Source organism: Trichoderma asperellum, chromosome 2, assembly GCF_020647865.1.
Source record: "Trichoderma asperellum chromosome 2, complete sequence".
Taxonomy (NCBI): Eukaryota; Fungi; Ascomycota; class Sordariomycetes; order Hypocreales; family Hypocreaceae; genus Trichoderma; species Trichoderma asperellum.
Genome location: NC_089416.1, coordinates 309,689 through 337,084, shown reverse-complemented (window position 1 = coordinate 337,084; position 27,396 = coordinate 309,689). Strand labels below are relative to the sequence as shown.

The window sequence follows — 27,396 nt, the reverse complement described above, 5'->3', positions numbered from 1 at the left end:
AGTTCCTTTTCATCAAACGGCTGCTCAACACACCTAACGAGAGATTCCCCGTCAGCCCACTTCGGAATCCTACTGCAGGTTGGCCGCTTGGGATTCGACCTCAAAGGAAAATGGAAGACGAGTATCCGCCCCAAGGTGCGGGCTAGTTTTAGTTCTGGCTGCATCCCGCTTCATCAACTCCAGGGCGCTTCTCGGCGGTGTCCACTCACACGACCTGCAGCCAGGAGATGAACTGCGGAGAAACAGCACCACGTATGTATGTATATACGCCGTATTACTTGTCTGCATCTCCGTTGGCTTGCCACGCAACATGACGGGATCATTAAAATCCTAGAGAAATACGACGTAAACAATGGGCGATATTTGCACCAATACCACAGCGGCGAGGACATCGGCATCATAATACCTACCACGAATCATACCACTGCCTAGGAGCATCTAAAATCCAACGCGGAGGGCTCCGTATAGAATATATTGACCCCACCCGCTCTGCTCCTCTTCTTCTCCAACCCGTACTCCAAGCCATCGTCCAGAGGCTGAGGCGACAAGGGCGCGTCTGAGCGAATTCTAATATAAATGCATACATCTTAGTTGGCGCTAAGGTGCTTGAGGCTGCTGTGAGGCGAGGTCACCACCTTCAACGCAAAACACTCTACAGCAAAGCTTGTCCAACCTTGTTGCCATGGCCAGTCTCAACCGATCCCTTTCATCTGTCGTGTGGCAACGCAAGAGGAGCCTGCCGCCGCTGTCACCCCAGAGTAGCAGGCCAGCCTTAATGCGCGCATTCTTTTGCTTTTTCTTGCTCGGCCAACAGCGCTCTCTCATTTCGAAGAGCCCCTGCTTGAGTAGTATTAATCACCAGGGTTCAGATATTTCGAGCAAAGGCAAATCGATGTCCATGCCGTCCACGAGGGACACCCACGTTTCGCTGTTCCATTCCGCCCTTCTAGATTACCGTCGGATGGCCCTAACAACCCGCAGAGACGGAATACCAGTACTACTACGGCGTAGTAGCAGCAGGAGAGAGCAGCATTGTGCACTAAGCGGCCTGTATCGTCAGCACCATCAGGCGCGGCGCCGCTACGAGCTCTCGACTCGGCCCGCACTACGAAGCACTAAATTAAGCAGAAGCTGGGATTCCAAGGAAGTAGGAGAGTCTAGCTGGACTGAAGATTATAGGGGTACCGCATGTAGAAGCTCGGTGATGAAGAGGCTTTCTCACCTGTCAGCTTATCGCTCGGTACATCGGTCACTTCATGTGATATGAGCCAGTGTCTGTGAAGCCCACCGTCTTCTCGTAGAGGTTGCTGACGGGACGGACCGATCGGGAAATTTGCTGCTGAGTGAGAATCTTCACCGTTGGCCTGATTCTAGAAGACTCAATCGACAAGACATCTTGAAACTCAAATTCTTTCATCGAAGTGACGAAAAACGGCACGACATTAAACAGATTAAACTCTATCAAGGTTGCCAGATGGACTTGTCCATTCAGAGTTTCTGATAATAGCCGCTATCTGGGCTACATGTTGTGTCCAGCAATCCAACAGAACCCCGCTGCACGTATGCATGTATGTGTGTGGAGAGCCATCGAGTACTGCTGGTATATGCCACCACAACTGTTATCATCGCAAACAACCTTTGCATCAATCTGGCGCATCAAGGTTTGAGATTCTAGAGCGATTGACCTGCAGATCACTTACTAAATAGCGCAGCTATCAAGCAGATAGATGCATTTTAGCACTGCATCACGTGTGATCCAAACGCCTTCTGACGCTTCCCCTCATTTCATCGATTGGGGTAGCATTATCAGGCCCGACGCACAGTGAAGATGTCTTATCATGACGAAACACAATGCGCAGCGCCTTTAGTCGGCATTCATCGGCCGCCGTTCGAAACCAATAAAGCTGCGTCTGCTCGCAGCCTCATCACCATGTCGTTTACCAACATTCAAGACTTGTCAATATCAGACTAAGAGTAACAATCATGGGTAGCGAACTAGACTATAAGATCTTTCAGCTGGGAGACTTCAAGCTCGTTTCAGGCGAGAGCATTCCAAATGCCTTCATCGCCTACAAGACCTTTGGTGATCCATCGTCCCCCGCCGTCATTTACCCCTCTTGGTTCAGCGGTTTAATCTCAGACAACGAATGGCTTGTTGGTGAAGACAAAGCCCTCGATCCCCGTCGATATTTTATTATCATCCCAGCCATATTCGGGAATGGGCAGTCCAGTAGTCCATCCAATATTCCTCGAGAGTCCCCACTCAAACCGTTCCCTAATATCACCGTGAAGGATAATGTTACGGCACAATATCGACTTGTAACCGAGGGCCTGGGCGTCCAGCACGCACGGATGGTCCTGGGATGGAGCATGGGCGCTGGACAAACTTACCAGTGGCTGACACAATATCCAGACTTTATGGATCTAGGCGTACCCTTTTGCGGAAGCGCTCGCACTTCGCTGCACAACCAAGTCTTTCTCGAAGGCGTCAAAAGCGCACTACTTGCTGCTAAGGGGTCCTCATCGGCTGGCAGTGCAGCTGGTGAGTTGGCTAAGACGTACCGGGTGTGGACTGAAGAAGAGAAAGTCTCTGGGTTGAAGGCATTTGGTCGAGTATATGCAGGGTGGGGATTTAGTCAAGCCTTCTATCGTTCCGCCATATATGAGAAAGAATTGGGATACAAGAATCTTGAGGATTTTATGATAAATTTCTGGGAATCATGGGCTCTTTCCAAAGGTTTGTTTAGCTATTGCCCGTTGAGAACATGGTATCTGCTGACTCTTATGTAGACCCTGAGAACTTGCTCACCATGCTTCATACGTGGCAGGCTGCTGATTGTTCAGATCAAGAGCCGTATAACAAAAACTTTGAGCTTGCCATGAGAAGTATTAAGGCCAAAACATTTGTTCTACCAGGCAAGACAGACTTGTACTTCCCCCGGAGGATTCGGAATACGAGGTACAAAATATGACTAAAGGCATTGGGGCTTGTATTCCGTTCCCATCAGTTTGGGGTCACTGGTACGTTCTTGAGAACCCCATAGCTCGGTATGAGATATACAAGAGAAACTAACTGAGAGCTCCTTCTAGGGCGGGCGGTCCGGGTGTGAGCAAGCAGGACATGAAGTGGCTGGATGACCATCTGAAGGCCTTCTTGGAAGACGAAAAGTGGCAACTGGACGTCAGTAATTTATCGTAGTATAACACTATGACACATCTAGTGAAAATAAACTCTTTTGGTAGAGTATGCACCAGTACGCACCCCTGAAGAGGAGTGAGACACGCCTCTGGTCTTGTACATGCTGGCAGAAACATTCCGATAATATCCAAACCAGCAGTTTTGATCTATCGATCTATTCGATCTATTGATTGCTACTAAAGGCAATGGCTAATCCAAAAATGTTCCAGCAAAATGAAAAGAATCTTTTTCGCTGGGCTAGATTTGCACTACTCTCCATAATCTTCTACCACGACTATTAGCTTATGAAGGACGACGGTGGTGCGGATCATCGAACTTTCGTCTGACGGTCGACACTCCCGTCACAAAAGCTTGATTCCATCAGTTGAACCTAACCAGCCAAGCTTCTTAGATCAGCCACATTTCCATTCCCCGGAATAGCAGTACCCGCAGCCCCCATACACACAACAGGCAGCAGTATAAAATTTCTGAATTTACACTGGGTCGCTCGCACTTAACAAGCGGCGGTCCCTCGGTAAACTAGGACACAATTCCGGCAGGCCGGTCAATTTCACCCGACAAAGTGGTAGTGCTAGGTGAGCTGCTAATTTAGCTATTCTCTAAGCTCCCCACAAGTGACTAGAGAACCTCCGGGAGCGTTCCCGTTGGATCACCATTTGGGACAGCCACGTTTTCTCCATGGAGATCACCCCTGATTCTTCGGGTTGAATAGGGGATACAGAGTGAGTTAGCCTTGTTAAAAAATCACTAAATTATAGCCAAAAAGAGACGGGTGTGTTTTGAGTGGTGGCCAGCAGACGCTTAACTAGTATAAGCTGCAAACTGATTCATACGCACGAGTCAGGCACGAGGTTTTCGCGTAAGAGTATGTGTGAGTAAGTTTGTGGGCCCTGAGAAAGGTTTGCTTGGAGCAGCTGAACCAATCTGGGCGTTGTCCCAGCTGTTTGCCACCCCGTCAATCAATGGAGGCAATGATGAGAAGGGTAAGGCTGTCTATTATGCGTGGAATTACGTGGATGTGGGCTCCGTGTTTTTCTAGAGTTTAGAGATGGCTAAGAGAAGAAGCAAACTTCCAATTCTATGTTGTAATAATTACCGAGGGAAAGAGACATGACGCTTCATAGAGCTGATGAAGGATAGGGGTATGAGGGATTTCGGTAGGCTCCTGGGTTCTATGGCTTCAGCTCCTATCGGAAGTGTCCGATAATATTATGTTTCCCTGATACTTTACGAGCCTGGCTTCGGCATGTAAGTCGCGATGGTAGCCGAGTGCTCGTCAGTATGGATATCTTTCATTTCCGGTTTCTGGAATATTCGTGATCTCTTCTGCATTAGCTCATCTGGGTCCAATGTCCACGAGCCTTGAAAAAATTCTCCGATATTTCACATGTTCCGTCAGCATGGTATTTCGGCAACTCTTTTCCCCACTCGTGTTTAATGATCTTGAGGTCGCTGATCGGCAAAGTGCCGGCAGTAAGTTTTCTGACACTGCATTGTACCACCGGACTCTTCCGTTTGTGAAGCGAGGAACGAGATCGATCGACAGATCTTCATCATCTCTATCTCACGAGATCACCATTCACGGCATCTCTTTAGCTACTCCCCTGTAATTTATAAAGGAGGATAAGTTTTACCGCCATCCCCTGTGTGAATTCTCTTTTCTAGAACCAGGAAGCGGATCCAAGCAGGTACAGGCAGGTAGACAAAGAACGTGTACAACACACCTCGATGCTAGAGCGCCTTGAAAACACCCAGCCATCAATGAGGTATCATTGAATAGTATGATCAATTTAGTTGAATGTAAACTCTTTACTCCAAAGTTTTCTAAATATCTGCATATAGCAACATCAGTAGTAGAATAGTAACAGTAGGCGCTATTCCGTTGATTGAGACTTTAATCGCGGTACATTCTTTATGCTCGCACTGTTCCTGGTCAATTTTTAGACGTACTAACCGATACTAGACTAAAGAGTCTACACAATTTGCTTCTTTGTACCGTCATCACTCTCTTCCCAGATAATTCCATCATCAGACTGGTAGTAGACTCAAACCATTTTCCCATCGTCCCAATTTACTGCCACCATGTGTGTACCAACTGGCACAGAGCTACCAAACCCTGTTTTCTCCCACGATCCAGACCATTTATAACCTCTAAGTAGCCCGTAGCTATCTTGTGAATACACATGGAGATGCACTCCAGAGTTATTCCACGAAGTGGCAGCTATAGCGGTATTCTTCAATGCGGCACCAGGGTTGAAGCCGCCTAAAATATCTCGCCGTTAATACGTAACCACGAAAACGATACAATAATCACACTTACCCTTGCTCCAACCGTTGTCATAGCAATGCTCCTGAACGAGAAGATCTGGAGTTTGGTAATAAACTCGTATATGGGGGGCACCAGTCTGTTTCCACGACAGGGCCGCCAATTGGATCCGTGATCAGCGACTGGAAGAGTTCACCTTTTTACCAAGGATTACCAACACAATATTCTTGGATAGCATTGGAACCTTTCTCTGCTTTAACTATTAAAAAAAGAGACTGGCCTCCATGTCTTAATAAACGAGCGTTTTGTTGTATTCATACCTTGGCAGTACACACGAATGTTCGGTCCGTCCCAGTTGACAGCTGCTACAGAAGAGTTCTGAGCAGTTTGGATCTTTTGTTTGGTAAGATAGCCTGGAGCCCATTGCCCTCCATTACTGTAGCACCACTCTTCAAGTAATCCATGCGCAGATATGCTGTAGAGTCGAACCTACAACCATGTGTCAACGATTGAGCTAATGTAGGAGGATAGAAAGTAGGCTCATCTGGTTACCCCGGCCCCAGCTGACAGCCGAAAGAGGATTGAGTCGTTTAGCATAAAATATGGCCTTGCCAGAAACTGTCTACTTTCCTTCATGAAAGACTCCTTCACGTATGCCGTCCTTCGTATCTTGGAAGTAAACCCGGAATGATTTACTAGATGCAGCTACAGCAGCAACGGCACTCCTAGCGTTAATGGTATATTCCGTAGCCATGGCTGCTTGATGGAATATTATCTTCTGCAGGATGTATAGTTAGATATCTTCGAGAGTGACAAAGGTAGATAATTGTTTTGGGTATAAAAAAAAGGAATGAAGAATAGAGAGAGAAGGTGCCGTGGAAAGGCCTTTATATATGTTCACACGTGGAGATATTTCAGCATGCTTGATTTCTGAGAAGTACTGCCTCACGAGTTTCCGAGGCCGGAGTCACGCGACTGATCTTAAGCTGTAGGATACAAGACTCTCCACCCTTCATTGGAGGTTTATGGGACACCAAATGAAAATAAGTTGCGGGGAATGCGTTTTGAGTATATACATGTACAACAGACATGGTAACACTTCGGCTTGTCGCAGACTTCCTCGGAGGAGTTTCGACATCTAATTGCACAAGTTGAGCATGTTTCGTTGAATAATTGAATCATTATTGCGTCACTTGAAACTCAAGAAAAGAAATGAATTCTTTGTAATAGTGCCTTTTATATCGAAACTCGGGAAGAAACATTGGCATTGTGCTTCTCCGCGATAGCTTGGCCGCTCTCAGTTGTCTTATTGGACATCTTACTGGGTATGACGAACTGCAGTCATACTTGGAACCAAGAATAACTTTGAAAATGTGGTATTAATGCCGTATTAATGCTATTCATTATATTTATTTTCTGTATTGTTGGTTTCAATGGTGCTTATATGCCTCTCTTCAATAATGTATACTGATTTGTCAATACCTCCCATTTTGCCCACTCCAGCACTCAGCTTTGCTCTTCAACCCGAGATTTAAATTTTGCGGTGAGCGGCAAGAATCGCATCGTGTATTAAAATAATACTTTTACTCTGTCGCTACATCGAGTCCATCTGAACACTCGGGCTCTATGGCTTGTAAGCCCATGTATGCGCCGCCAAAGAACAATTTTTGCTAATTCCACTTGGAATGAATGGCGATTTTGCCCTTTAAAACAGGATACGAATCCCAACTTACTATTTCTTATATGAGATCCACATTCAAGCAACGACTTTTCGCCTTGGACTTCTGCTGAAGTCGCAAGTCCCGCTGCTTTCCTCTCTATCCTTAGATATTCGACCGGTGTCACTCCAAAGCACTTTTTAAACTGGCGATGAAAATGCCACTTGGATAGGCCAGCCTGCCGAGCCATTTGACTTAAACTCAACATTGTCATTGTATCGTCCTTTCCCATCATCGTCCCGAGGGGTCGTTTCTTCATGAACGCACGAATCTTGGACACCGCAATATCTGCTAGCATGTGAGCACTATCATCAGGATGACAGCGCTTACATGGCCGGAATCCCGCGCTTTGGGCTTCAATGCTTGTTCGGAAGAAGGCAGTATTGAATCGATGCGCGAGGCGCGCCTTGCAGGTAGGGCGGGAATATACGCCAGTGCTTCGCACAGCGTAAACGAAGAGCCCATCTGCCTTTACATTGCGCGATTTCACGGCCTCCCAGCGACTGTCGTCATCGTCAAACTCGGAAACAAGTTTTTGAGAAGCACAAGGTGTTGAAAGAGGCTTGTCCATTGTGTATACTGCTCTTTTCGAGTTTCCAACAGCAAGAGGATGCACATGGTTGGTCGTAGAGTGCGCCTTTATGTAAGTTACGAGGCTAATGAAGCCAAATAGCGTTGCTTTAAATGTAGCCAATAACTTGATGCATCGATTTTGCATGCAAAGCAATGCCACTTTACCCAGTTTGCCGATCAGAGCAAAAAGACATATTCATTCCTTTTATACACGCTCTGCATGGAAAGCACCATTCTCTCTGGTTGACACTACTCAAGACATAAAAGCATCTACTGTGAAATATCAATTAATCCCATTGCAAGATTCGTAAATTCTCTCATCGCAATAGAGACTAAGAAAACCTGCTACTTTGCAGATAACAACGGTGGGTATCTCCTTACCAGGTAGCTTGTGTTCACATGCATACTTACAATACTTACACCCATGGATTACGAAATTGAGAGCAGCTAGCCTACGTGCGCGTCTCAAAAAAACATGATAGACTTGCCTTTCAAGGTAACAATGAACAAATAGCATTTCTTAGTTCAAATCCAGGCCATATTGGCTAACACTGCAGGTCTTTATTGGCTACATTGATAGCAACATGTGCTAAGTGGGTAATGGTGGAGATGCTCCTTTGATACTATGTTTTCAAACATACATGCATGTGTGACCAATTCTCAATTACTGCTACTAGATATTAGAAGCTATGGCAATCTCAAGCTGTAGAACTACCTGTTTTTTGAATCTCGAAAGAATTGGTATAATGACATGAGACTTGTGATTCGAGAAGCTGAGGAGAATTATATATCCAAGTACACGTACGGAGTAATTTGTTCCATATATATCGCTTGACCAAGCTATTTAGCAGCGAGATCATGGAAAAATACATTGGTCTGATCCTGTGCATTTTACTAGTAATAGATACACTACATTATACTACGATCAATTTTTAAAGATAAAAAATGATATCAGGCATTGAACTCTCATACTCCAATCAAGCCCGACTCATTCCTCAGAGCGCCCATTGGATAATATCCAGGGTAGATGCTGTTCTGCACATCAGTAGCCACCCGCCCTACGAAACAGAAAACCACCCACTGAACCCACTATATGCACCGCTAATTTCGGCAGCCGACAAGGCACGGGCCAGCGCAACCTCCATACCTAAGCTCCACGTGTGATGTTCCAGCTGAATCCCAGCATCGTCGCCAGTGCACTTTCGCTTTCTCACGTATCCGTGAGCTCATGATGTCGCCTCCAAACGACGAGGGCACTCAAGCCCCTAAAGATGGGCCAGATAGCAAGACTCACACCACCAACGATCCATCGGCACCGCCCAAAAAGCCCAGCCCGTCCGTCATCAAAGGCGCCTCCCTTCTCATCATCCTCCAAGTCGCATCCCGTCTCGTCACCTTCGTCGCCAACCAGCTGCTGCTTCGCTTTCTCACCGCCCCTCTTCTGGCCCTTTCCACGCAGCTAGAAGTGTTTTATCTCTCGGTTCTCTTTTTCGCCCGCGAAAGCCTGCGTGTGGCCATCCAGCGCCAGGGCATTGCTGGGGCTGCAAGCACCAATGAAGACGAGGCTGGCGATGCTGCTGCTGCTGCTGCTGCTGCGCGCCAAGAGGGACAAGCAGTGGTGAATCTGGGCTATCTTGCCGTAGGGCTGGGGAGCATCGTCAGCGTGGGCTTGGGATGGATGTACCTCGCGTCTGCCTCGGTCGAAACGCTTGCGACGCCCTGGCTTGTTGAGTCCCTCTGGCTGTACGGAGTGGCTGCCATGGTTGAGCTCATGTCTGAGCCTTGCTTTGTCCTGATGCAAACGCGTCTTCAGTTCGGCACCCGCGCAACTGCTGAATCCATCGCCACGTTTCTTCGTTGCACCGTGGTCTTCGGATCTGCTGTCTGGGCGTCCCGGAAGGGCCTGGACATCGGCGTCCTTCCCTTTGCCCTTGGCCAGCTTTCATACGGCATCTCGCTTCTGGTCGTGTATCTGGTCTCAGGATATCGCCTTGCGCTTAAGACTGGATTCTCACTTCTGCCCAGGCAACTTGCTTCCAACCAGAATGTCGTCTTTCTGCTGTCGTATTTCTACAAGCCGACGGTCAATCTTGCGGGGAGCATGATGGCCCAAAGTGTAGTGAAGCACCTCCTTACACAGGGTGACACTTTTCTGATATCGCTTTTCTCTAATCCCGAAGCCCAAGGTGTGTATGCTCTGGCCAACAACTACGGCAGCCTCCTCGCCCGCCTTCTCTTCCAACCCGTGGAAGAGAGTAGCCGCAGCTACTTCTCTCGCCTTTTATCTTCGCCGTCTCTTACTGGTAATGGCCAGTCTTCGCCGCAGCCCTCTTCATCAGTCAAGGAGGCGAAACAGAACTTACACACGATATTGCGTCTGTACATCCTCTTGTCAGCCATCATTGTTAGCATTGGACCTTTTGCGGCTCCAGCGCTTCTATCCATCGTAGCGGGTAAACTCTGGACTGGATCAGGGGCTGGCCAAGTTCTTAGCACATACTGCTTCTACATCCCATTCATGGGACTCAACGGAATCACAGAGGCTTTTGTTGCTTCTGTCGCTTCAGAAGCTCAAGTACACCGCCAATCATTCTGGATGGGCATCTTCTCGGCTGTTTTTGCTGCATCTGCTTTCCTCTTTATGCGTATCCTTCCGCTTGGTGCTATTGGCCTCGTCTACGCCAACAGCATCAACATGCTATGCCGAATCATCTGGAGCGGCGCCTTCATTAACAAGTTTTTTAAATCTCATGGTATAGACTTTGCACCCACGTCGCTATTTCCCACGACCACAATCGCTGTATCGCTGTCAACACTGGTACTCTTACGGCAGCTGAATTTTCACGAAATTGGCCAAGACCAGCCATTCGCAACACTGGTTAAGATTATTGGCTTTGCCATTCCATTACTGCTTTTAATGTATGTCAACACATCTCTACATGCTATGCGTCTATTTCTCTGTAATATACACAATCATCTAACAAAGTGCTGTAGTGTATCTCTAGAACGAAAGTTTCTTTTCGAATGCTTTCAGTCTATCCGAGGTCGCAGAGCAAGTAAGCGCGAGTAGCAACGAAATAAGACGAAAAAAGAAAAAGAAAAAGCAGACGAGAGTAAAACAAAAATGACCCTTTATCCCTTACCGATATACCCATGCTTTAATTTAATCAAAAGTAATCTTTGTCGCCTTTTGGTTAGGATCTACGTCCTTGAAGAAGCCGCCATACATATCGTGGGTCTTCTTCTTGACAACAGTACCAAACTTCATCAGCTCGTCAGGAACAGGCTGGTTGGCACCCTTGAGGATGTTGATGAGACTATTTCACACCCATTAGCCTTTTCTCCTCTTGAAGCATACCGAGTTGCATTTGAAGGGACTACTTACGATCCAGAGTGCGCCTTGTCTTGGATTGTGAACATGGTGATAGCCTCGCCTGTCTTGCCGGCTCTGCCAGTTCGTCCAATACGGTGAACGTAATCCTCAATAGTGAGAGGGAACTGTGGAGATGAGGTTAGAAAAGGAGTTTATAGATCTTTGCATTGTGCACATCGCTTACTGTAACATTGATGACCAGCTTAACCTCGGGGATATCCAAACCTCGAGCAGCCACATCCGTAGCAACCAAGACTGGTGTCTTGCCAGACTTGAATGCTTCCAAGCTTCTCGTTCGTTGCTCTTGCTTCAAGTCTCCGTGAATGCCGCCCACACGGACGCCCTTGCGACCGAGGAAGCTCTCAACACGAGTAGCCTCCTTCTTGTAGAGGCAGAAGACCAAAATTCGGTCATCTTTTTGCTTGCCCTGCTGATGCTGCTTGATGATTTGCAAGAGCCTGAATTCTTTGTCCCTGCCGTCCAGAACCTCGACCTTCTGGGTGATACGGGTGTTGGCCTGAAGCTCAACTGAACCATTCTCCGTCTCCTTGCCGCGAGAACCAATAGTGATCTTGACTGGGTCAACCATGAAGGTGGATGCCAAGCTCTGGACTGAGAATGGCCAGGTAGCAGTAAACATGAGAGTTTGACGCTCCTCCCGGGGAGGGCAGGCGCCAAGAATCAGCTTGATATCCTCTTCGAAACCCTTGTCCAGCATACGATCGGCCTCGTCCAAGACGGCGAATTTGCAGCCGCTCAAATCGACAGTGCCGTCTGACATGAAGTCCTTCAATCGGCCGGGAGTGGCGACAATGATGTCGGCACCCCTCTGGAGAAGCGCTCGCTGGTCGTCTTTTGAAGCGCCACCATAGAGACAGACGCACTTGAGTCTCAGAAGAGCAGCAACGCCATTCATCTGCTCATATGTCTGCATAGCAAGCTCTCGCGTAGGTGACACAACGACTGCCTTGACGCCCTTCTTTCCAATGGTGGAAATGGCCTCTACGCAAGGAAGAGTGAAAGCCATAGTCTTGCCGGAACCTGTCTCGGCTACACCGACCACATCGCGGCCGGAAAGCGTGGATGGCCATGAGGCAGCCTGAATGGGGGTAGGAGCTTTGAAGTTGGCAAAGGGTGAAGGCTTCTTCTCGAGAAGGTTGGTTGAGGGGAGGTGGTGGAATTCGGTGATGGGTCGGAGCTTGTCGGTGACGTTTTTGGGGTCTGTAATGACAATCTCGTTCTTGGACAAGTATTCGTCGATTTCGGATTGTGCGACGTTGGAAAGGCTCATGGTCTGAACGTAGTCGCGACCGCTGGAGGTTTGCTCGGACGCATTGCCGTTGGTCTCCTTCTTGGCCTTGCGATCCTTCTTGGACTGTTTCTTGTCTTCGACAGGCTTCTCGTCTTGGTCGACGTCCATGCTCTCGGGTTGTTCATTTGCGTCTTCATCTTGAGACTCCTTGGCCTTCTTCTCCTTCTTCTCCTTCTTGGACTTCTTCTTCTCCTTCTTGCCCTCGCCGTCTGCGCTCTTCTCTACAGACTCCTCGGTCTTGTCATCTTCCTCCTCTGACTTTCTCTTCTTCTCCTTCTTCTCCTTCTTGTCCTTCTTCTTGTCCTTCTTCTCCTTCTTCAAGCGGGCCTTCTCAGCATCGTCGCTGGAGTCGACCTTGGACTTCTTGATTGGGCGGTTCTCGGCAACGCTGTCGTCGCCCTCTGCGAGGAGATGTTTTGTGGCGGCCATTTTGTAGAATTAAGCGAATCTTGTCCCAATCGGCAGCGAAAAATCAATCGTATCTCTTGGTCGTTGCGACGAGATAGACTGATCGATACTGCGCAAATGGCAAATGGTGGGTCTCGGGCCGTAACAAAAAAAAAAAGAAGAAAAAGCGAGCAGGAAAAAAATCCTTTATCGATAGTGATCGCGCGCCCCACCAATTACCAGCGAACTCTGGCGGTCTCCACTAAGAATCTTAGCGTCGATTCGTCGCATTGGGCTTGCGTCCCAAACGGGCAATGCAGTCAGTATGTACATGTACGCAGGCTAAGAAGATTTGGCACCAATGAGACATGACCAAAGCAAATACCATTGGACATCTAATGGTACCAAGAGAATGGTGCATTGATGATGGATAGGGGCTTGGGAAAACATAACATGGCATCTGATATAACACGAGATGGACACATCGTGAGTAAAAATGTGTCACCACGATATTTGGCTTCGAGATAATGATGATGGGTCAAAGTACTGGCGGTTTAATTTTCTACATCGTCTTACAACTAGACACCATTCAATACGCGACATATGTCATTAAATGTAGATTAGATACCAGACTTAAGCTGGAATGTAACTAAAATCACTATAGTAGCTGCCGCTTATTGTACGTTGGATACAGGGCTCTCTCAATTGGTGTAAGCGGGGTTACTGATGTGAAAGAATTCTTTATACCTAACAATCGAATTAGGTGATGCATCGTATGCGATGCCCATGCAGACGCGTAACCAACACAGTCTAAGAAGTATAGTAACACAAACTACTTATTAAGACCGCATGAGAAACAAACATGAGTTCGTGCATAGGCAATTCCCCCCCCCCCCCCCCCCCCCCCGAACGCAGAGAGTAGGCGGGGTTAAGTAAAGGCCGCGAACTTTTGTCGGTGAGGAGTATGACTCACTTATATACAGGTCCATGTCCGGCATCTTGAATCCGACAGCATCTATAAGAAGTAGTAGTAGCAAGTTAAGTTGCAAAAATATATCAGAAACAATTTATAGTTATAATGAGTGCCGAAAGTGTAATTTTGATTGGCCCAGAGGGGTCTGGCAAGTCCACAATCGGTCGAATTATCGGTGCGAATCTTGCAAAGGAGCTGTATAGCATTGACCGCCACCGCGATGAGCTCTACGCACCATATGGCTACGATAAAGCCTTTGCGGAAAAGATATACGAAGAACAGGGCCTCTGGCCATTTTATCAACATTGGAAAATTTTTGAATACCAGGCTGTTTCACACATCTTGCAAAATGCTAGTAAAGAGAGCGATGAGTTTTATGGAAAGATTATCGATTTTGGAGCTGGACATTCGGTATATGAAAATCCAGAGGAGTTGGAAAAGATTGAGGGTTTGATGAGACCCTACCAGAACGTTATTTTGGTGATGCCTTGTGAAGATGTGGAGGAAGCTATAAAGATTACAGAGGCTCGAAGGAATCACAAACTGGCTCTCAACAAACACTTTCTGGAACATCCAAGCAATAAGAGACTTGCGAAATACACTATCTATACCAAAGATAAGACGGCAGAGGAATGTGCTGAGAGCGTGTTGCAAATTATAAGAGAGAATGCCCAGCAAACATCAAGGTTGAATTAGAAAGGTCTACATGTACGTGGATCTAATACATAGGAAGCGACTATAGAAACTATAGCAGCAAAAGGAAAGAAAAAAAAAAAAAAAAAAAAAAAAAATTAAAGCCTTTGTTGGAGGTCTCCAAGGTTGTGAGACTCTTGCTCTCGGCAGGGCTTGAACCAGCGGCCACCGCATTACGGAAAAAGAAATCTAGATGAGGATACCGAATGCGACCAGTAGGCAAAAAGAAAAATGAAATGCTCATAGCAGGGCTTGAACCTGCGACCTCCGCATTACCAACATTGGAGCCATTGGACCCGAAATATTAGTACGAAGCTCTAACCAACTGAGCTATACGAGCGATCCGGACCCACTTTATTCCGTGTGTTACAAAGTGGAGTTGTTGCTGTTGTGGAAGACATATCTTGATTAAGAATGAATGTTGTGAATCGTAAAACTGATTGCAGTCATCGAATTTACAGAGCAGAAGTACTAGTAGTCAATGTCAAACTTAGCAGATGTTCATAATAATGATACTGGTCAGTTGGCTGTGCCCTTGTGTTTTTGATGCTTCAAAGAAACATGCATGAGATAATACGACTCGGTTTATTTGCATATAAATCATGACTCCGTCTATTCCCACTCAACAATTCATGTCGATTCAACATCCAACAAACCAATATCCTATCTTACCTCACTGTGATTTCATATACGAAGTGACAGCAGTAACACCGTTGCCATTCGAGTTTCTAGAGCGTAATGAGAGGAAGCTGTGTAGCATTATGCACCTGCATGTAGTTGGTTTAAGGCTCTTACGCTTCATCGACTAGAACCTTGATATTGCATGAGTTTTGCGACTTCTGCGATTTTGTTTTCGAGAACAAACCTGCGCCCAAGGATCATGTGTTTAGTCCGCTTTTCATCTTCTCATGGCAACCCTCGTTCAGTAATCTTTTCTAATTGCCTCTGGCTATCAACACAGCTATATATAGTATTTATTTCCACGGTTATTTCTATGTAACCTTGCGGGTTAATTTATAATACGTTACTAATCATACACTTGTGCAACTCTGCCGTGCATACCTACGTACCCTTACATTAAGGTGGGCATAGTGGAACATAGCGAGTGCTTAACTGTATGCTTAATCCAGAACGTTCAACAAACGGCGGCCGGCCTGATTCTTGACCGGTCGCTATTCCTGTAGTGGAACTCTACATATTCCTCTCTTGTCTCTTTATTTCTACCACCTTCTATATTCGTCGTCCAAAAGAAGAGACTAATGCCTCTATAATGACAACTCAGGTCCCGGATATTTAGGAGTCGTCCCATCAAGCTGTGCATATGTAATTAGCCTACCATTGGTGTTACTTTTGATACATGAACTATTCTATCCTGGGAATGCCTCGTCAAGCTTGCCCAAGATATTAGTGATCATGACTTACCTGGGTGAACAGCGGCTTGCCCTTCCCAGCTTGTATAAAACTTGGACCGTGTGGCCTAGGAGCTCGACTATTCTGTATGAGAGTAGATTCGAGCTTCTGTTTTGGTTTGATTGGAATAGGTAGATCCAAAAATGCGCCTATTATTAGCTCTTTGGAACAGCGTGATCGTGGTGTTAATAGCCTCGTCTCAGGTTACGGAAGCTGTCTCGAAGATTGAACCATGCGGCGAAGTCAGCAGCTTATGGGCTGCTCAGATTGGAAGCACCAGTGAGTCTTCCGAGCACACTAGATGAAGATATCAAGCTCTAATGACACCGCCGCACGGTTGCCAGCCACACCAACTGTGGCCGCCTCTCTTGCTCATGCTTGCCTGAACACGATCCCTCTCCACAAGGACGCGGGTATCCAGTTGATTGACGCCTTGGAGCCGTATCTGGAGTGGCAGTCGGACGCGGCCTACAAGGCAGATCCGCCTGCCGATTACTTCTACCCGCCCCACGATATCTTCAAGGCACTGGCTAGCGTCAGGGAAGATCTCGTGGCGGACAAATACACTAACGAATACGAGTTTCAAGCGGATCTTTATGCTCGAGTCTTTGGTCCAGCACACGATGGACACTTCGTCTTTTATCCAGATGCGTTGACCATCGCGTTTGAGTGGACACGTCCGAAGCCAATCGTGTCAATCAGCGAAAATGGACATGACTTGCCCGTGATCAAGCTCTATGGTGAGTCCCATGAATTAAATCTCCCATGTTGTTGTCTCTTGAACTTGCCTATGTAGCCTCGTTGGCAATAGCTGATTCGGTAAAAAAGAGGATGTAGTTAGGGACCCAAAGACAGCGCCCATAATAACAAAGATCAACGGGATTGAGGCCTCAAAATTCGTCCTGGACACCATCACAACGGCCTCTTTCAACCAGGATGGGGATGCCGCTTACAACTCCATGTTTTACTCGAAAGCGTTCACGGCGGCTACTGCAGGTACTGAAGGATACTTTACAGGCGGCGGCCGCACCCGATACATTTATCAGGGCCCAGAGACGACATTTACCTTTGACAATGGAACCAACGCAACCTTTGAGAACACTGCGTCGGTCAAGGCGAATATGACGGGCATCGTGGACGGCCAGTCCTATTTTGATACCCTTTGCGTTCTGAGTATCGATGGTCTGCGCAGGGTTGTACCTGCTACCATCGCCGCGAGAGCTCAACCGGGCCAGAACCCCGGATACCCCGAGCCAGTCCTGGCAACTGACGACGGTATTGCGTCTGGCTACTTTCTCAACGGTGACGGTTTCGATGATGTCGCGGTCATCTCGATCCTCACCTTTGATCCCAGCTCCCCACCCCAATTCCAGGCCGTTGTCCAGAACTTCTTTGCGGAAGCGGTGACCGCCGGGAAATCGAAGCTCGTGGTGGATTTCCAGGGCAACCCCGGAGGTTTCATACCGCTGGGCTACGACTTCTACGGTCAACTCTTTCCGCAAGTCCGAGCAGATGGGTTCTCGCGATGGAAGCTCAGCCCGGAGTTCGAGACCCTCGCCCATGTCTACAGTAACATTTCTCGGGGCGTGGATCCCTTCACTGAGGCCGATATTGAAAAGGTTGAAGCGTATCTGTCGCCGGAGAATTGGCGCTTCGACCTGGACTTGTAGGAGCGGGGGTTTACCAGCTTTGTGGACAAGATTGGGCCAAGGGTCTTCAAGGATATAAAATACACGGCTCTCATGCGGTGGAACTGGAGCGATCCTCTCATTTCGACGAACTTCACAGTCGGATTTGGCACTGAGATTTCAGGGTATGGATCCCGCGCAAATCTCACTCAACCGTTTCTGCCGGAGAACATTGTCCTTCTTTATGACGGCTCCTGCAGCTCGACTTGCACCTTAGCATCCGAATTCCTCAGAATCAACGGAGGCGTCAAGTCCGTTGCTTTCGGTGGCCGGCCGAAGAAAGGCCCGATTCAGGGAGTCGGTGGAGTGAAGGGTTCGCAAGTCTACCAGTTCGGCGATATTTTCCAGCTCGCTGAGCATGGGATACTTCTTGGCTCGAGTCCAGCGAATGCGGAGGCACTGCAGAACGTTTCAACCCTACCGATTGCGCGGAGCACGGCGGCGTCGGTGAATGTGCGAGACCAGATCCTCCGAACAAACACGGACGATGGCCTTCCGGCGCAGTTTGTCGTCGAACATGCCGACTGCCGGCTCTATTGGACAGCGTCCATGATCACGGATATCACCGAGGTCTGGAAGGCTGCTGCCAACGCAGCCTTTAACAATGCCGAGTGTGCAAATGGTGGCATTGAGTACCGAGCTCCGAAGGATCTTGTCCGACCCGATGCGAACCCAAAGCTTCCTATGGCTAGTGATTTTGACAAGATAGGGGATGCACGACACTCATCAGGGCTGTGGAATGCAAAGTTTCGTCTCCGTACTACAGCCTGAAGCTTGGTTTTTAAAACGCTTGTTTACAACGGAAGTAAACTGCCAAGCTAGGATTACACAAGTGAACAGACAATGAATAAAAATACCTGTAGAGCACTACTAGGGAATAATGACAGCAGAAGTTGCATAACGTGTACAAATACCAACCAGATATATTGCATGTAATATAAACTAGGTGCAACTTGTCTCCTTTACTCTCTTAGTACGGGTAATACCTATCATCGGCATTAAGTAATTGAGACTCCCTTGAATTCAGTAGAATCTTCAATTTTCGACGTTGTTTAGCGAGCTAAATTTCCATTTCTTCTTCATACTCTAGGCCGATGGTATCAAGTATGTCTTTATTTACGCCCACTTCCCTGGCAAGATATATGGCTGTGCCCTTCTGGCGCTTCCTATCTCGTCCATTAAAGTTTCGTTCATCAAACTCTCGTTTATCGGGATGCCTGCTCTGGCGAAGTGTATTGATAGCACGCTCCGTCCCGACACGGTCAATCATGACCTTGAGAAGATCCTTGCGTCCATAGAACGCTGCTGCAGCCAGTGCGCTTCCATGTCCACCTCGGTCAGACAGGACTGCTGGGTCCGCACCAGCTTCAAGTAGCATGTACTGCATTTCTCTGAGATGTTCTTCAGAATTTTTAGACCTAAGTCTTTTCGACACCAACGCCTCAAGCGCACTGCCATACATGCCACTTATCAGATGCAAATTTGGATCCGCGCCGCTGTCGAGGAGCATCTTAACAGTTTCCACATGATCTTCCATACTCACCTTCTCTACTGCTGCGACAAGAGGACTGCCGTACATGCCATTTTTCACGGCAGCATTAGCATTGGCTCCAGCCTTGAGCAGAGTTCGAACCGATTCGATATTGCCATACCCCATAGTGCTGTACCACACACTGCCGCTGTACCCCATTGCTGCGATCAAAACGTTTCCAAAATAGGGACTCACGTCATTCTCTCTCTCTAGATCAACGGCGCCATGATCCACCATCCATTGCAGCAGATCGGGGGAACGACTGGCAGCGAGTTGTGCAGTAGTTAGTGTCTTATATCTGCGATGGCAAGGGAAATTAACATCTGCATTCGCCTCCATTACAAGCCATTTCAAGATATCGTAGTTGCCTCTTCCAAACGCGGCTCCCAGCGCCCCGGCGTGTCTTTCTGCGTCTGGATGCGTAACATCAATCAAGCCGGCCAGATGCCTGCAGATTAGGTCGCAGTTGCTCCCTGCCGCGAGTGCAAGTGAGTTTTGGCCGCTACTATTTTGTCGGAGGGCCATCTCTTCGGTGATTTTGCCTCCTATTGAAAATACGCTTTATTTCATCTTGTGTCTCTGGTTTTCGCCGTTTAAATATCTCAGTTGAATAGAGCTTATCTTCCAGATATTTTTGGATGTCATCGTGTTGATTGCTGGCATCCACAGTGATTAGAAACTTGTCCTTGAATACTTCTTCCAAGTATTCCCGGTCTGGTCGGCTTGATATAAAGATCTTCACAGGCCTTTCAGACTTTTCCATCATTTGAATGAGACATTTTGCTAGATTGTACGTCGCAACATCAGATTCATCCAATGCATCGAGAACGATTGTTGTTTTTGAATAGAGATTTAAAGATTCTAAGATGAGCTCTTCGCAATCCTTATAGCTCAATTCTCTCATTTCCTTTTTCGCCTTTAAACATTTTTGTCGAAGACTGCTTTGTATTTCATCAGAATCATCAAAGGCCTTACCAGATAGCTGACGAATGAAGCTTCGTAAGACGACGAGTGGCTGCTGCATTGAGGATCCAGATCGATTGCAATAAAAATACGCAAACCCTTCATGGTGTGGGAATTTCTCCAAGTTGCTTTTTACATGATCAATCACTCTAGAAGTGAGATATGTTTTGCCAGTACCGCCTGATAACGTTAGCCAAGTATCATTCGCCACGCTAAGATCGACGTACCGGCCCCCTTGAGTAAAAAAACAGCTGAAGAGGAGGGTATATCTTGCCATGCACGAAAATCTCGGTTGGCCAATAGCCAATTTCCAGTGTTTTCTATTCTTGTATCTGTAACAGCAGCGTGGCTTTTCCCAAACATTTCCGAGCTGATAAAAATCATCAACTCCTCTAGCTCTCTCTTGTTGACTTTTTCTAAGAGGCTGGATACGCTGTCATCGATCCGAGGTAGTGGCGAAGATAACTGAACCAATTGTTTTCTCAAATCATCTAACTGGAACTTCATTTTCTCAGATGATACAGCAGAGCGAGATGCGTTGCAACATCTGATTTCGCTGTCAACGCCTTCCTCTTTTTTACGTAAATTTGAGACAAGATCTGCAGCGTAATTGGGGCTTAGGACAACTGATAAGATTTCTTTAAAAGCTCCCTTTTTCGCCATGACATCAAACCTCGCTACTAACTCAATAGCAGCTGTATATAGCTCAAGAAGAGCATTATGTAAATTCGATACAGCGCCCTCGTCTGTTGTTTCCGTGGTGTACAGAGATTCGTAAATTTGCCCTCTGCGAGTAATGCGTATAAACCACTCGATTGTGCCAAAAAGAGCAGCTTTTTGCTCAATATTTTTAACTGGGATCTAGCGCTAATTAGTTAGATACCTCCAAAGCGAAAGTCGTTTCCAAAAGCTAATTTCTAGAGCTTTTTAGATAATTTATAAATCTCATATCTGGGTGATGATCTGAGTCTAAGTAATTGACCCAGATCCAGATAAGTGGCCCATACATAGACAAATGAACTGGATATATAGGTATATGAGCTAATTTTAGATAGACGATAATGGCCTGACTCGACGAATCTGGCCAAGCTCGTCATCCAATCTCATACATCCTTGGAAAGAAAAAAAATGACATACTTTCATGATGGCCTTTGCAACAGCCCACGGCGCACTAGCTTGAGGTGGTGCGAAAACAATAGCTGCGTCGCCAACCATAGTAACAAAAGCAATAGCGTCTGCGAGATACTCGCGAACGATGATTTTGCGATTCGCGATCTCGATTTTAAGCGGTTCGCTAGTATCTTCTGACAAGTCTTTACTTTTCATGAGGCTAATAATCTCTTTGACTTGAGTTTGGACTTGTTTTCCGTCTAAAGAATGGAGATCTAGTCCTTGTTCTTTGAGCCATTTTTGAGTTGTATCATTTGCCTTACGAAAGGCTTGGCTCCAGAGATCTGACGATTGAGAGGGCAATAAGGACGGAGATATAGATGGTCGACGGCTTGTAGAAGGCCTCAAAAATACCTTGAAGCGCGAAGTATCGTCTGTTTGTGAGGTCGTAGAGGGACCTTCTCGTGCGGCTGAAGATGACGACCTAGATCGTTTCACCCAATTCAAGGGGTTTAGCAGTGAGTCTCTTTTTCTGCCTCTATTATCAGGAGCCATGTTATTTCCCACTTCTCTGAATGTTGAGATTGGTAAAACTCATCAATACGACACGAACTTATCATGAGCAAAATCCAGCACAGTGGTATCGAAATCGGCGTTGTTGCATGCATCTGTCGTAATAACTATACCTTATACCCTTATACACTTATACATTATTATGTGACATTTATTGGACACACGTGCCTACCTAGGTACTGTACCTACATATAATTTTCAGGTATCTGGCTTGTAGTATTTATTAGGTGGACTACCAACTCACTTATGACGGAAAGAGGGGTAAGTACATGTACTGTCTATTATATCCTGAGAATATTACTGATAACGATAGAGCATGACAACATTGAAACTAGAAGAATATGAAGAGAGGACTGTTTTTATTAACAATTTTGAGCTCATACGACGATGCTAGGAGGGAGAAAGGTAAAAGCAAAATAAAACAAAAAATGGCAAATTGGAAATGAGAACTTAGGTATTATTAAAGGGTCCTGGCTAGCGACAAGAGTTTCGGTCGAGCGGGCAGGATTTGTTTCTTTAGCATTAATGTATATCTCGTGTGGCAAACGGTATCTACAGTGACATTGGTGGAGGACAGATGCTTCATAACGACGCTCGGACGAGGACCAAAATCGAGAGTCCCACTGCTCGCGCGTAGCATTTCCCGCTAGGTATCGCTCTAAGTGCAGTGGAATGGATCATGTAGGTGTATATAAGTTATATGAGACGTTATAGGGAGATTTATTTTACTATGACCATAACTATGCATCATATATCTCGGTCATGTTAACGTACGACTGCAGTTCGTTTTCGTTTCTGTAGCTAGGAATGGCTGGCGTTTAACAACAGCTGTAATCATCATATTGTCTCTATATTCTTAACAAAATCTTGGTTCATATATCAGTAACATACCTATGATACGGTTAAAATAAGGTTTTGGTTAGGTAGCTTGCTATGCAGTGGCTGCCATATGCCAACAGACCCTGTAATGTCTTACGAATACTTCTTACATGTACTAAACCAGCAAAATTTTCCCCGCTCCCGCTTTTAGTAAGAGGGACAGAGTTTCCTATGGCATTTTAAATAGTTTTATATTCTGTATCGAAAAACATATTATCCAAGCATATAGCCCCGGGCTGCTGCAATACCAACTCTTACTCTTCTACCACCTATAGTGCTCCTTGGTTGAAACAGTATAGGGCGCCATTCGCATTCCCAATAACATTATCTTTATAGTAATATTAATAAAAACACTGACAAGTTATGATATAATTTAACCTACTTGTATCTATCGATGTATTGATACTGGCGCCCGCTGTATTGCGACAGCTAGCACTGAGAACTGTGCCCGTGAGTATCACATTCGTGCAGGACGACCCAAATGAGCCACTATACATATATAAGTGAGCGAGTATAATAAGAGATCGACTATGAAAAGTAGTGCTTACTTCAGCTGAGCAACAAGGGATCCATTTGAGTTGCTAAAACATGAGTCGATGTTGATTTTGGTATTCAGATTAGTCTGCTGTGCATTGTTTGTGCAATCCGCAGCAATCTTCCAGTAGTTGGTATTGCCGTCAGGAGGATATATTTGTATATTTTTGCAACTTGCTGCGTAGCCCGAGTTAGCGAATACGCCTACCGAGAACTGGGCCAAGGCGACAAGGGCTAATGCAGCGAAATTCTTTGTCTGCATGGTGTGTGACTATGGATAGTGTTTCACAGCTCCAACATGCGAAGAAATGTCAGAGGTCGTGGGGATAGCTTTTTCCTTAATATACTAAACATTTGGACAAATCAGGAAGCCAGCACACTTCGCGCTTCGCGAGAACTCGTGCGCTATTGCTATACTAGCCTTTTCAGCTTGGAGGCTTAAGCAACAGGGATTGTGTTTATTTGATTTCCCTTCTTCTCAGTATCTAAAGAGACATAGGGAATAAATGCCGTGACCAATTGAATATCTGTAATTTTTTTCAGGTCTGTTCCTCCCCAAAGATAGGAACGGGGCATGGTGAATTGTCTACAAAAACCATGACTTTCGGGTGCCTGGATGTGTATCGAAACCACAAATTTCAGTAGCATTAGGCACCCATCATAACCCTGCAAAGTGTTCTAAAGAGCAATTTTGGAGACTAGAAGGATTCAGAATTGCAGTGTTTAGTCTAGCCTCTGGCGATTATGTGGGACGAAGGAGTTTAGACAAGCAACTACTCGTCAACACCTTCCACCTTGAGCTGGCCCAAAAAAGGAGCTGCTTGTGTCTTTTTAATGCTGATATTAATTGCTAATGTTTATTTAGTCACTTATCCCTCGTAAGCAAGTGAAATACCGCTTTTTAATTCTGATGGTGTAGATGTAATGATATTGGGAGCTGCATTTTGGTTTGCTATTTCTATTAAACGTTTTGAAAACACTCATTACGGCATGTAGATGATATATACGTATGACATCAAGAGTAGCTGCAAAAAGAGCTTAGATCTATACTGTCACTATTCTCCGAGACCACATCTCTGTGAAGTGTACTATAGTCTGCAAAACAGCCTAGTTGCTGGGTCTCCCCCGCAACTTGACATGGAACATGAGAAAAACTCCCGCGCCAATTAGAATACGCAAACGTTGCAATGGCTATCCCATAGCCATAGCAGACGCATGTTCAGAACCAGATGCATCAATGCTACTTGTCCACACTAGGAAGGACAATCCATATGGTCATATCTTGCGTGAATAGACGAGGTTTTAGCGCCGAACGCTACCGTAAGTGATACATCAACGTTATTCGCTGTCTTAGTGCGTACTCTTTGCTACAGTTCTCCTTTCCACACGCTATCAGGATATATTGTCACTTTCCATTCAGTCTGTGGCCACTACATATCAATATAATTAAGCTTCGTGTATGAGTAGTAGTAACTATTTGTATAACGGCAGAATAACGTTCGAGGCAGAAAATGAGTATCAATCGGAGTCACTGCAAGGTCTTATAAGTCAAATGGAACCCCCGGAAATAAAGTGTATATAATTTTCGGTCCTGACGATCAATTCTTAGTTGGATCGTTTCCCTGCTAGCTGCCTTACTATAAGCGTCTAAGAGTGGGCTGACGACTCAAGGCCATGGCACCAACATCGGGCCTTCACAAACAGGCTGAATCAATACTAGTGCCAGCCATAAGAGGATTGCAAAGGAATGAGATACATGCTGCTTGCTTTGTTGACGTACCGACTCCCTTGTCTCGTGCCGTGTATAGTCTACATGGAGCTATTAACGTGAAGAAGTTTGCTGCCTAGTACGATTAGTGTTCCTCGTGACTACGGTATGTCGGTATAGGAGGCTTCTTTACAAATTCACTCTCACATGCATGAATTGCCTTGAAGTATGGAATCTTCCGGGTCCAATTCAAGGAAAAGTATCACTTACTGACCGGGTCGGCCCATGGATCTAAAAAGAAAGATGTAGGTGGCCATAAATTTAGATGTTGCAGCACCCGCATCCTCTAATGTGGGAGGCAGTTTTTCAGATTTATCGTTTGATCTAGTTATATCATATAGCTATTTTTTGCATCCATTATGGCAAGAAAGACGCTTTTTGCTTTGACCGCCTTGGTAGCGGCCGGAGCCTATGCTGATAACACGTCCTACGATGTCAACGCTGGTTGCTCGAAGTAAGCTCCCTGATCTTTCCGAGATTTTTCCCTGTTCTTCTAGCCAATGGCTTTTGTTTCTAGCCTGAACTAATTGTTTATTTCCAAGTGACCAACTTCTCCGATGGTATGACAAAGACCTCGGACTCTTCCTCTATCCCAATGGCGCCTACTACTTCTGGCAAGCCGGCGTCATGATTACAGCAGTTGCCAGTCTCGCTGCGCTCGATAGTGGTGTCAAGAACAGGACTGCCTGGATGTGGCAAAACACTTATCTCAAGGGAGGTCAGCCTTCTCACGGTGTCATACAATTAGACGGCACAGGCCGTAAGATCGTTGTGCCTAAGGGATCTGCGCGCAGCGTTCCCGGCAAGTTCAGTAAAAGAGAGCAAGGTTTTCTAGCAAGTCACTAGTGAGTGTTTTTGCTCTTTTGGCGAAAATATCTAAATTCAATGGTTCCTGATCAAGAATAAAAACATGTAGCGACGATGAAGGTTGGTGGGGCTTGGCTTGGCAAGATGTCTACGATATCACCGGAGATCAGGATTACCTCACGGAATCCATTGCTATTTGGCAGGATATGAATGCTGGCTGGGGCAATCTTAATTGTGGTGGTCTTCCTTGGTTCAAAGGCGAAGTCAAGACCGACAATCCACTGGCTATCCCTAATGGTGGGTTCTTTCTTCATCTCACAGCTGGCAACTGGAAGATATAAGAGGTTAACATGGAATGATAGAGCTGTACCTTGCCATTAGCGCTGGTCTCGCCAACCGTGTTCCTAGCAGCCAAAAGCAGACATACCTTAGTGCCGCTCAAACAGTGTGGGCCTGGTTCCAAAAGGTTGGCTTCGTCAACAGCCAAGGCCTTGTCAACGACGCTGTTAACGGCAACACCTGTGTGAATGACAACAACCAGCCAACTTGGACCTACAATCAAGGTGTTATCATAGGTGGTCTTGCAGACCTCTATATCGCCACGGGAGACTCATCCTACCTCACATCAGCCAGTGTCATTGCCAATGCTACCATGGCTCATCTGGTCGACAGTAACGGCATTCTTGCTGACAGCTGCGATTTGACACATAACTGCAGTGGCGATAATCTTCAGTTCAAGGGTGTTTTTGCTAGAAACCTCCAAAAACTGTACCACAGTCAGCCTTATCCTGCCTACAAGGCATTTTTAGAAAAGAACGCCCAGTCCATCTGGCAAAATGATCTCGCTGTGGAGGCAGGCGACTGCTTCAATGGTGCTGATTGGGGTGGTCCCTATGTTCTTGGCTCCGCTACAGCCAGTAGCCAGAGCAGCGCCCTTCAGTGTCTCGTTGCTGCTCTCTACGTCTCTCAGAATTAGAGCCGATGGATGTGGCATAAGATGTGTAGCTAACAGTAATGTATATAATTTTATGCTTAGATGATCATTTCTCTGAGAATCGGCAATAGTTAAACATTTATCTATATAGCATATTAACTAAACGATTCTTCGTCTTAGCTGTTACACTTGGCGTAATTACTCGCGCGGAATTGGTGAATTACTAAGAATTGTTCAAATTGCGGAGATAATCCTAATGGTTTTGTGTAAATATGAAGGAAACATTGTAAATGCCAGCTCACATGATAACTTTTACCAATCCATCAGATGCGGCCGAACAGTATCTGTCAAAATTAATTTGCGCATGTGAATGTGAAAAATGTGAAAAACGTCGCGCTCCCCCAAAGTGCGGGAGCCAAAGGCTTTGGCTACAAGGCATTCAGAACGGTATATACTCTTGACTATGGAGAGATTTCATCCCAATTTAAAACTACTCCGTGATATTCATCTTCTCCTAAAACCAGTTTATATCAGAGAGTACAACTACAGCACTAGGTACTCTAAAAATATATTGACATGAATAGACTAGGTAGAGAAGTTTTGAGTCTATGGTAGTTGAAAGGAGAGCTTCTACCCAAATAATATCCTCTGAAAGAAACAGGATTGGGAACATACAGAGTAGCTGAATGTACATTGTATACACCG

The 27,396-nt window shown here is 46.2% G+C and overlaps 12 protein-coding genes and 1 non-coding gene across 13 annotated transcripts; 6 read left to right on the top strand and 7 right to left on the bottom strand.

Annotated features, from left to right (window-relative positions):
* Positions 1-597: 597 nt before the first annotated feature.
* Positions 598-937, bottom strand: TrAFT101_002415 (uncharacterized protein; the record flags this gene model as incomplete). Its single annotated transcript, XM_066126601.1, has 2 exons — positions 598-837; positions 923-937. 2 exons carry the CDS (start codon positions 935-937, stop codon positions 598-600), a joined length of 255 nt encoding a protein of 84 aa, XP_065982705.1.
* Positions 938-1,249: 312 nt separating this feature from the next.
* On the bottom strand, positions 1,250-1,417 carry TrAFT101_002414 (uncharacterized protein; the record flags this gene model as incomplete). The annotated part of the gene is made up of 1 exon (XM_066126600.1): positions 1,250-1,417. The coding sequence occupies one exon, from the start codon at positions 1,415-1,417 to the stop codon at positions 1,250-1,252; it is 168 nt and encodes a 55-aa protein (XP_065982704.1).
* TrAFT101_002413 (uncharacterized protein) lies at positions 1,305-3,488 on the top strand. The gene is made up of 5 exons (XM_024907576.2): positions 1,305-1,661; positions 1,713-2,737; positions 2,791-3,021; positions 3,091-3,254; positions 3,409-3,488. The coding sequence occupies exons 2-3, from the start codon at positions 1,984-1,986 to the stop codon at positions 2,970-2,972; spliced, it is 936 nt and encodes a 311-aa protein (XP_024763530.2). The 5' UTR covers positions 1,305-1,661; positions 1,713-1,983; the 3' UTR covers positions 2,973-3,021; positions 3,091-3,254; positions 3,409-3,488.
* Positions 3,489-7,048: 3,560 nt separating this feature from the next.
* TrAFT101_002412 (uncharacterized protein) lies at positions 7,049-7,754 on the bottom strand (the record flags this gene model as incomplete). Its single annotated transcript, XM_024906036.1, has 2 exons — positions 7,049-7,089; positions 7,199-7,754. The coding sequence occupies 2 exons, from the start codon at positions 7,752-7,754 to the stop codon at positions 7,049-7,051; spliced, it is 597 nt and encodes a 198-aa protein (XP_024763528.1).
* Positions 7,755-8,910: 1,156 nt separating this feature from the next.
* Positions 8,911-12,146, top strand: TrAFT101_002411 (uncharacterized protein). The gene is made up of 2 exons (XM_066126599.1): positions 8,911-10,675; positions 10,751-12,146. The coding sequence occupies exons 1-2, from the start codon at positions 8,985-8,987 to the stop codon at positions 10,824-10,826; spliced, it is 1,767 nt and encodes a 588-aa protein (XP_065982703.1). The 5' UTR covers positions 8,911-8,984; the 3' UTR covers positions 10,827-12,146.
* Positions 10,524-12,969, bottom strand: DBP3 (RNA-dependent ATPase). The gene is made up of 3 exons (XM_024907575.2): positions 11,314-12,969; positions 11,142-11,254; positions 10,524-11,073 (listed from the first exon to the last, which is right to left on the bottom strand). Exons 1-3 carry the CDS (start codon positions 12,868-12,870, stop codon positions 10,920-10,922), a joined length of 1,824 nt encoding a protein of 607 aa, XP_024763526.1. The 5' UTR covers positions 12,871-12,969; the 3' UTR covers positions 10,524-10,919.
* Positions 12,970-13,906: 937 nt separating this feature from the next.
* On the top strand, positions 13,907-14,626 carry TrAFT101_002409 (uncharacterized protein; the record flags this gene model as incomplete). The annotated part of the gene is made up of 2 exons (XM_024901730.2): positions 13,907-14,487; positions 14,620-14,626. 2 exons carry the CDS (start codon positions 13,907-13,909, stop codon positions 14,624-14,626), a joined length of 588 nt encoding a protein of 195 aa, XP_024763525.2.
* A 105-nt stretch (positions 14,627-14,731) lies between these two features.
* On the bottom strand, positions 14,732-14,834 carry TrAFT101_002408. Its single transcript has one exon. It is a non-coding gene; the product is annotated as a tRNA-Ile (tRNA).
* Positions 14,835-16,047: 1,213 nt separating this feature from the next.
* TrAFT101_002407 (uncharacterized protein) lies at positions 16,048-17,574 on the top strand (the record flags this gene model as incomplete). The annotated part of the gene is made up of 3 exons (XM_024909459.2): positions 16,048-16,183; positions 16,249-16,644; positions 16,733-17,574. The coding sequence occupies 3 exons, from the start codon at positions 16,048-16,050 to the stop codon at positions 17,572-17,574; spliced, it is 1,374 nt and encodes a 457-aa protein (XP_024763485.2).
* A 72-nt stretch (positions 17,575-17,646) lies between these two features.
* On the top strand, positions 17,647-18,363 carry TrAFT101_002406 (uncharacterized protein; the record flags this gene model as incomplete). The annotated part of the gene is made up of 1 exon (XM_066126598.1): positions 17,647-18,363. The coding sequence occupies one exon, from the start codon at positions 17,647-17,649 to the stop codon at positions 18,361-18,363; it is 717 nt and encodes a 238-aa protein (XP_065982702.1).
* Positions 18,364-18,652: 289 nt separating this feature from the next.
* Positions 18,653-19,648, bottom strand: TrAFT101_002405 (uncharacterized protein; the record flags this gene model as incomplete). The annotated part of the gene is made up of 1 exon (XM_066126597.1): positions 18,653-19,648. The coding sequence occupies one exon, from the start codon at positions 19,646-19,648 to the stop codon at positions 18,653-18,655; it is 996 nt and encodes a 331-aa protein (XP_065982701.1).
* Positions 19,649-20,235: 587 nt separating this feature from the next.
* TrAFT101_002404 (uncharacterized protein) lies at positions 20,236-21,751 on the bottom strand (the record flags this gene model as incomplete). Its single annotated transcript, XM_066126596.1, has 4 exons — positions 20,236-20,266; positions 20,314-20,337; positions 20,772-20,947; positions 21,224-21,751. 4 exons carry the CDS (start codon positions 21,749-21,751, stop codon positions 20,236-20,238), a joined length of 759 nt encoding a protein of 252 aa, XP_065982700.1.
* Positions 21,752-25,309: 3,558 nt separating this feature from the next.
* TrAFT101_002403 (uncharacterized protein) lies at positions 25,310-26,733 on the top strand (the record flags this gene model as incomplete). Its single annotated transcript, XM_024899287.1, has 4 exons — positions 25,310-25,404; positions 25,493-25,795; positions 25,867-26,054; positions 26,120-26,733. The coding sequence occupies 4 exons, from the start codon at positions 25,310-25,312 to the stop codon at positions 26,731-26,733; spliced, it is 1,200 nt and encodes a 399-aa protein (XP_024763482.1).
* Between the last annotated feature and the right edge of the window lie 663 nt (positions 26,734-27,396).

What these genes read in the sequence shown, in the direction of transcription:
- TrAFT101_002411 (XM_066126599.1), top strand. Translation starts at nt 8,985, where the DNA reads ATGATGTCGCCTCCAAACGACGAGGGCACTCAAGCCCCTAAAGATGGG. An exon ending in ATTCCATTACTGCTTTTAAT is followed by an intron (nt 10,676 to 10,750) that starts GTATGTCAACAC and finishes AAAGTGCTGTAG; the next exon opens with TGTATCTCTAGAACGAAAGT.
- TrAFT101_002413 (XM_024907576.2), top strand. Translation starts at nt 1,984, where the DNA reads ATGGGTAGCGAACTAGACTATAAGATCTTTCAGCTGGGAGACTTCAAG. An exon ending in ATCATGGGCTCTTTCCAAAG is followed by an intron (nt 2,738 to 2,790) that starts GTTTGTTTAGCT and finishes ACTCTTATGTAG; the next exon opens with ACCCTGAGAACTTGCTCACC.
- DBP3 (XM_024907575.2), bottom strand. Translation starts at nt 12,870, where the DNA reads ATGGCCGCCACAAAACATCTCCTCGCAGAGGGCGACGACAGCGTTGCC. An exon ending in AGCTGGTCATCAATGTTACA is followed by an intron (nt 11,255 to 11,313) that starts GTAAGCGATGTG and finishes TCATCTCCACAG; the next exon opens with TTCCCTCTCACTATTGAGGA. An exon ending in GACAAGGCGCACTCTGGATC is followed by an intron (nt 11,074 to 11,141) that starts GTAAGTAGTCCC and finishes GGTGTGAAATAG; the next exon opens with TCTCATCAACATCCTCAAGG.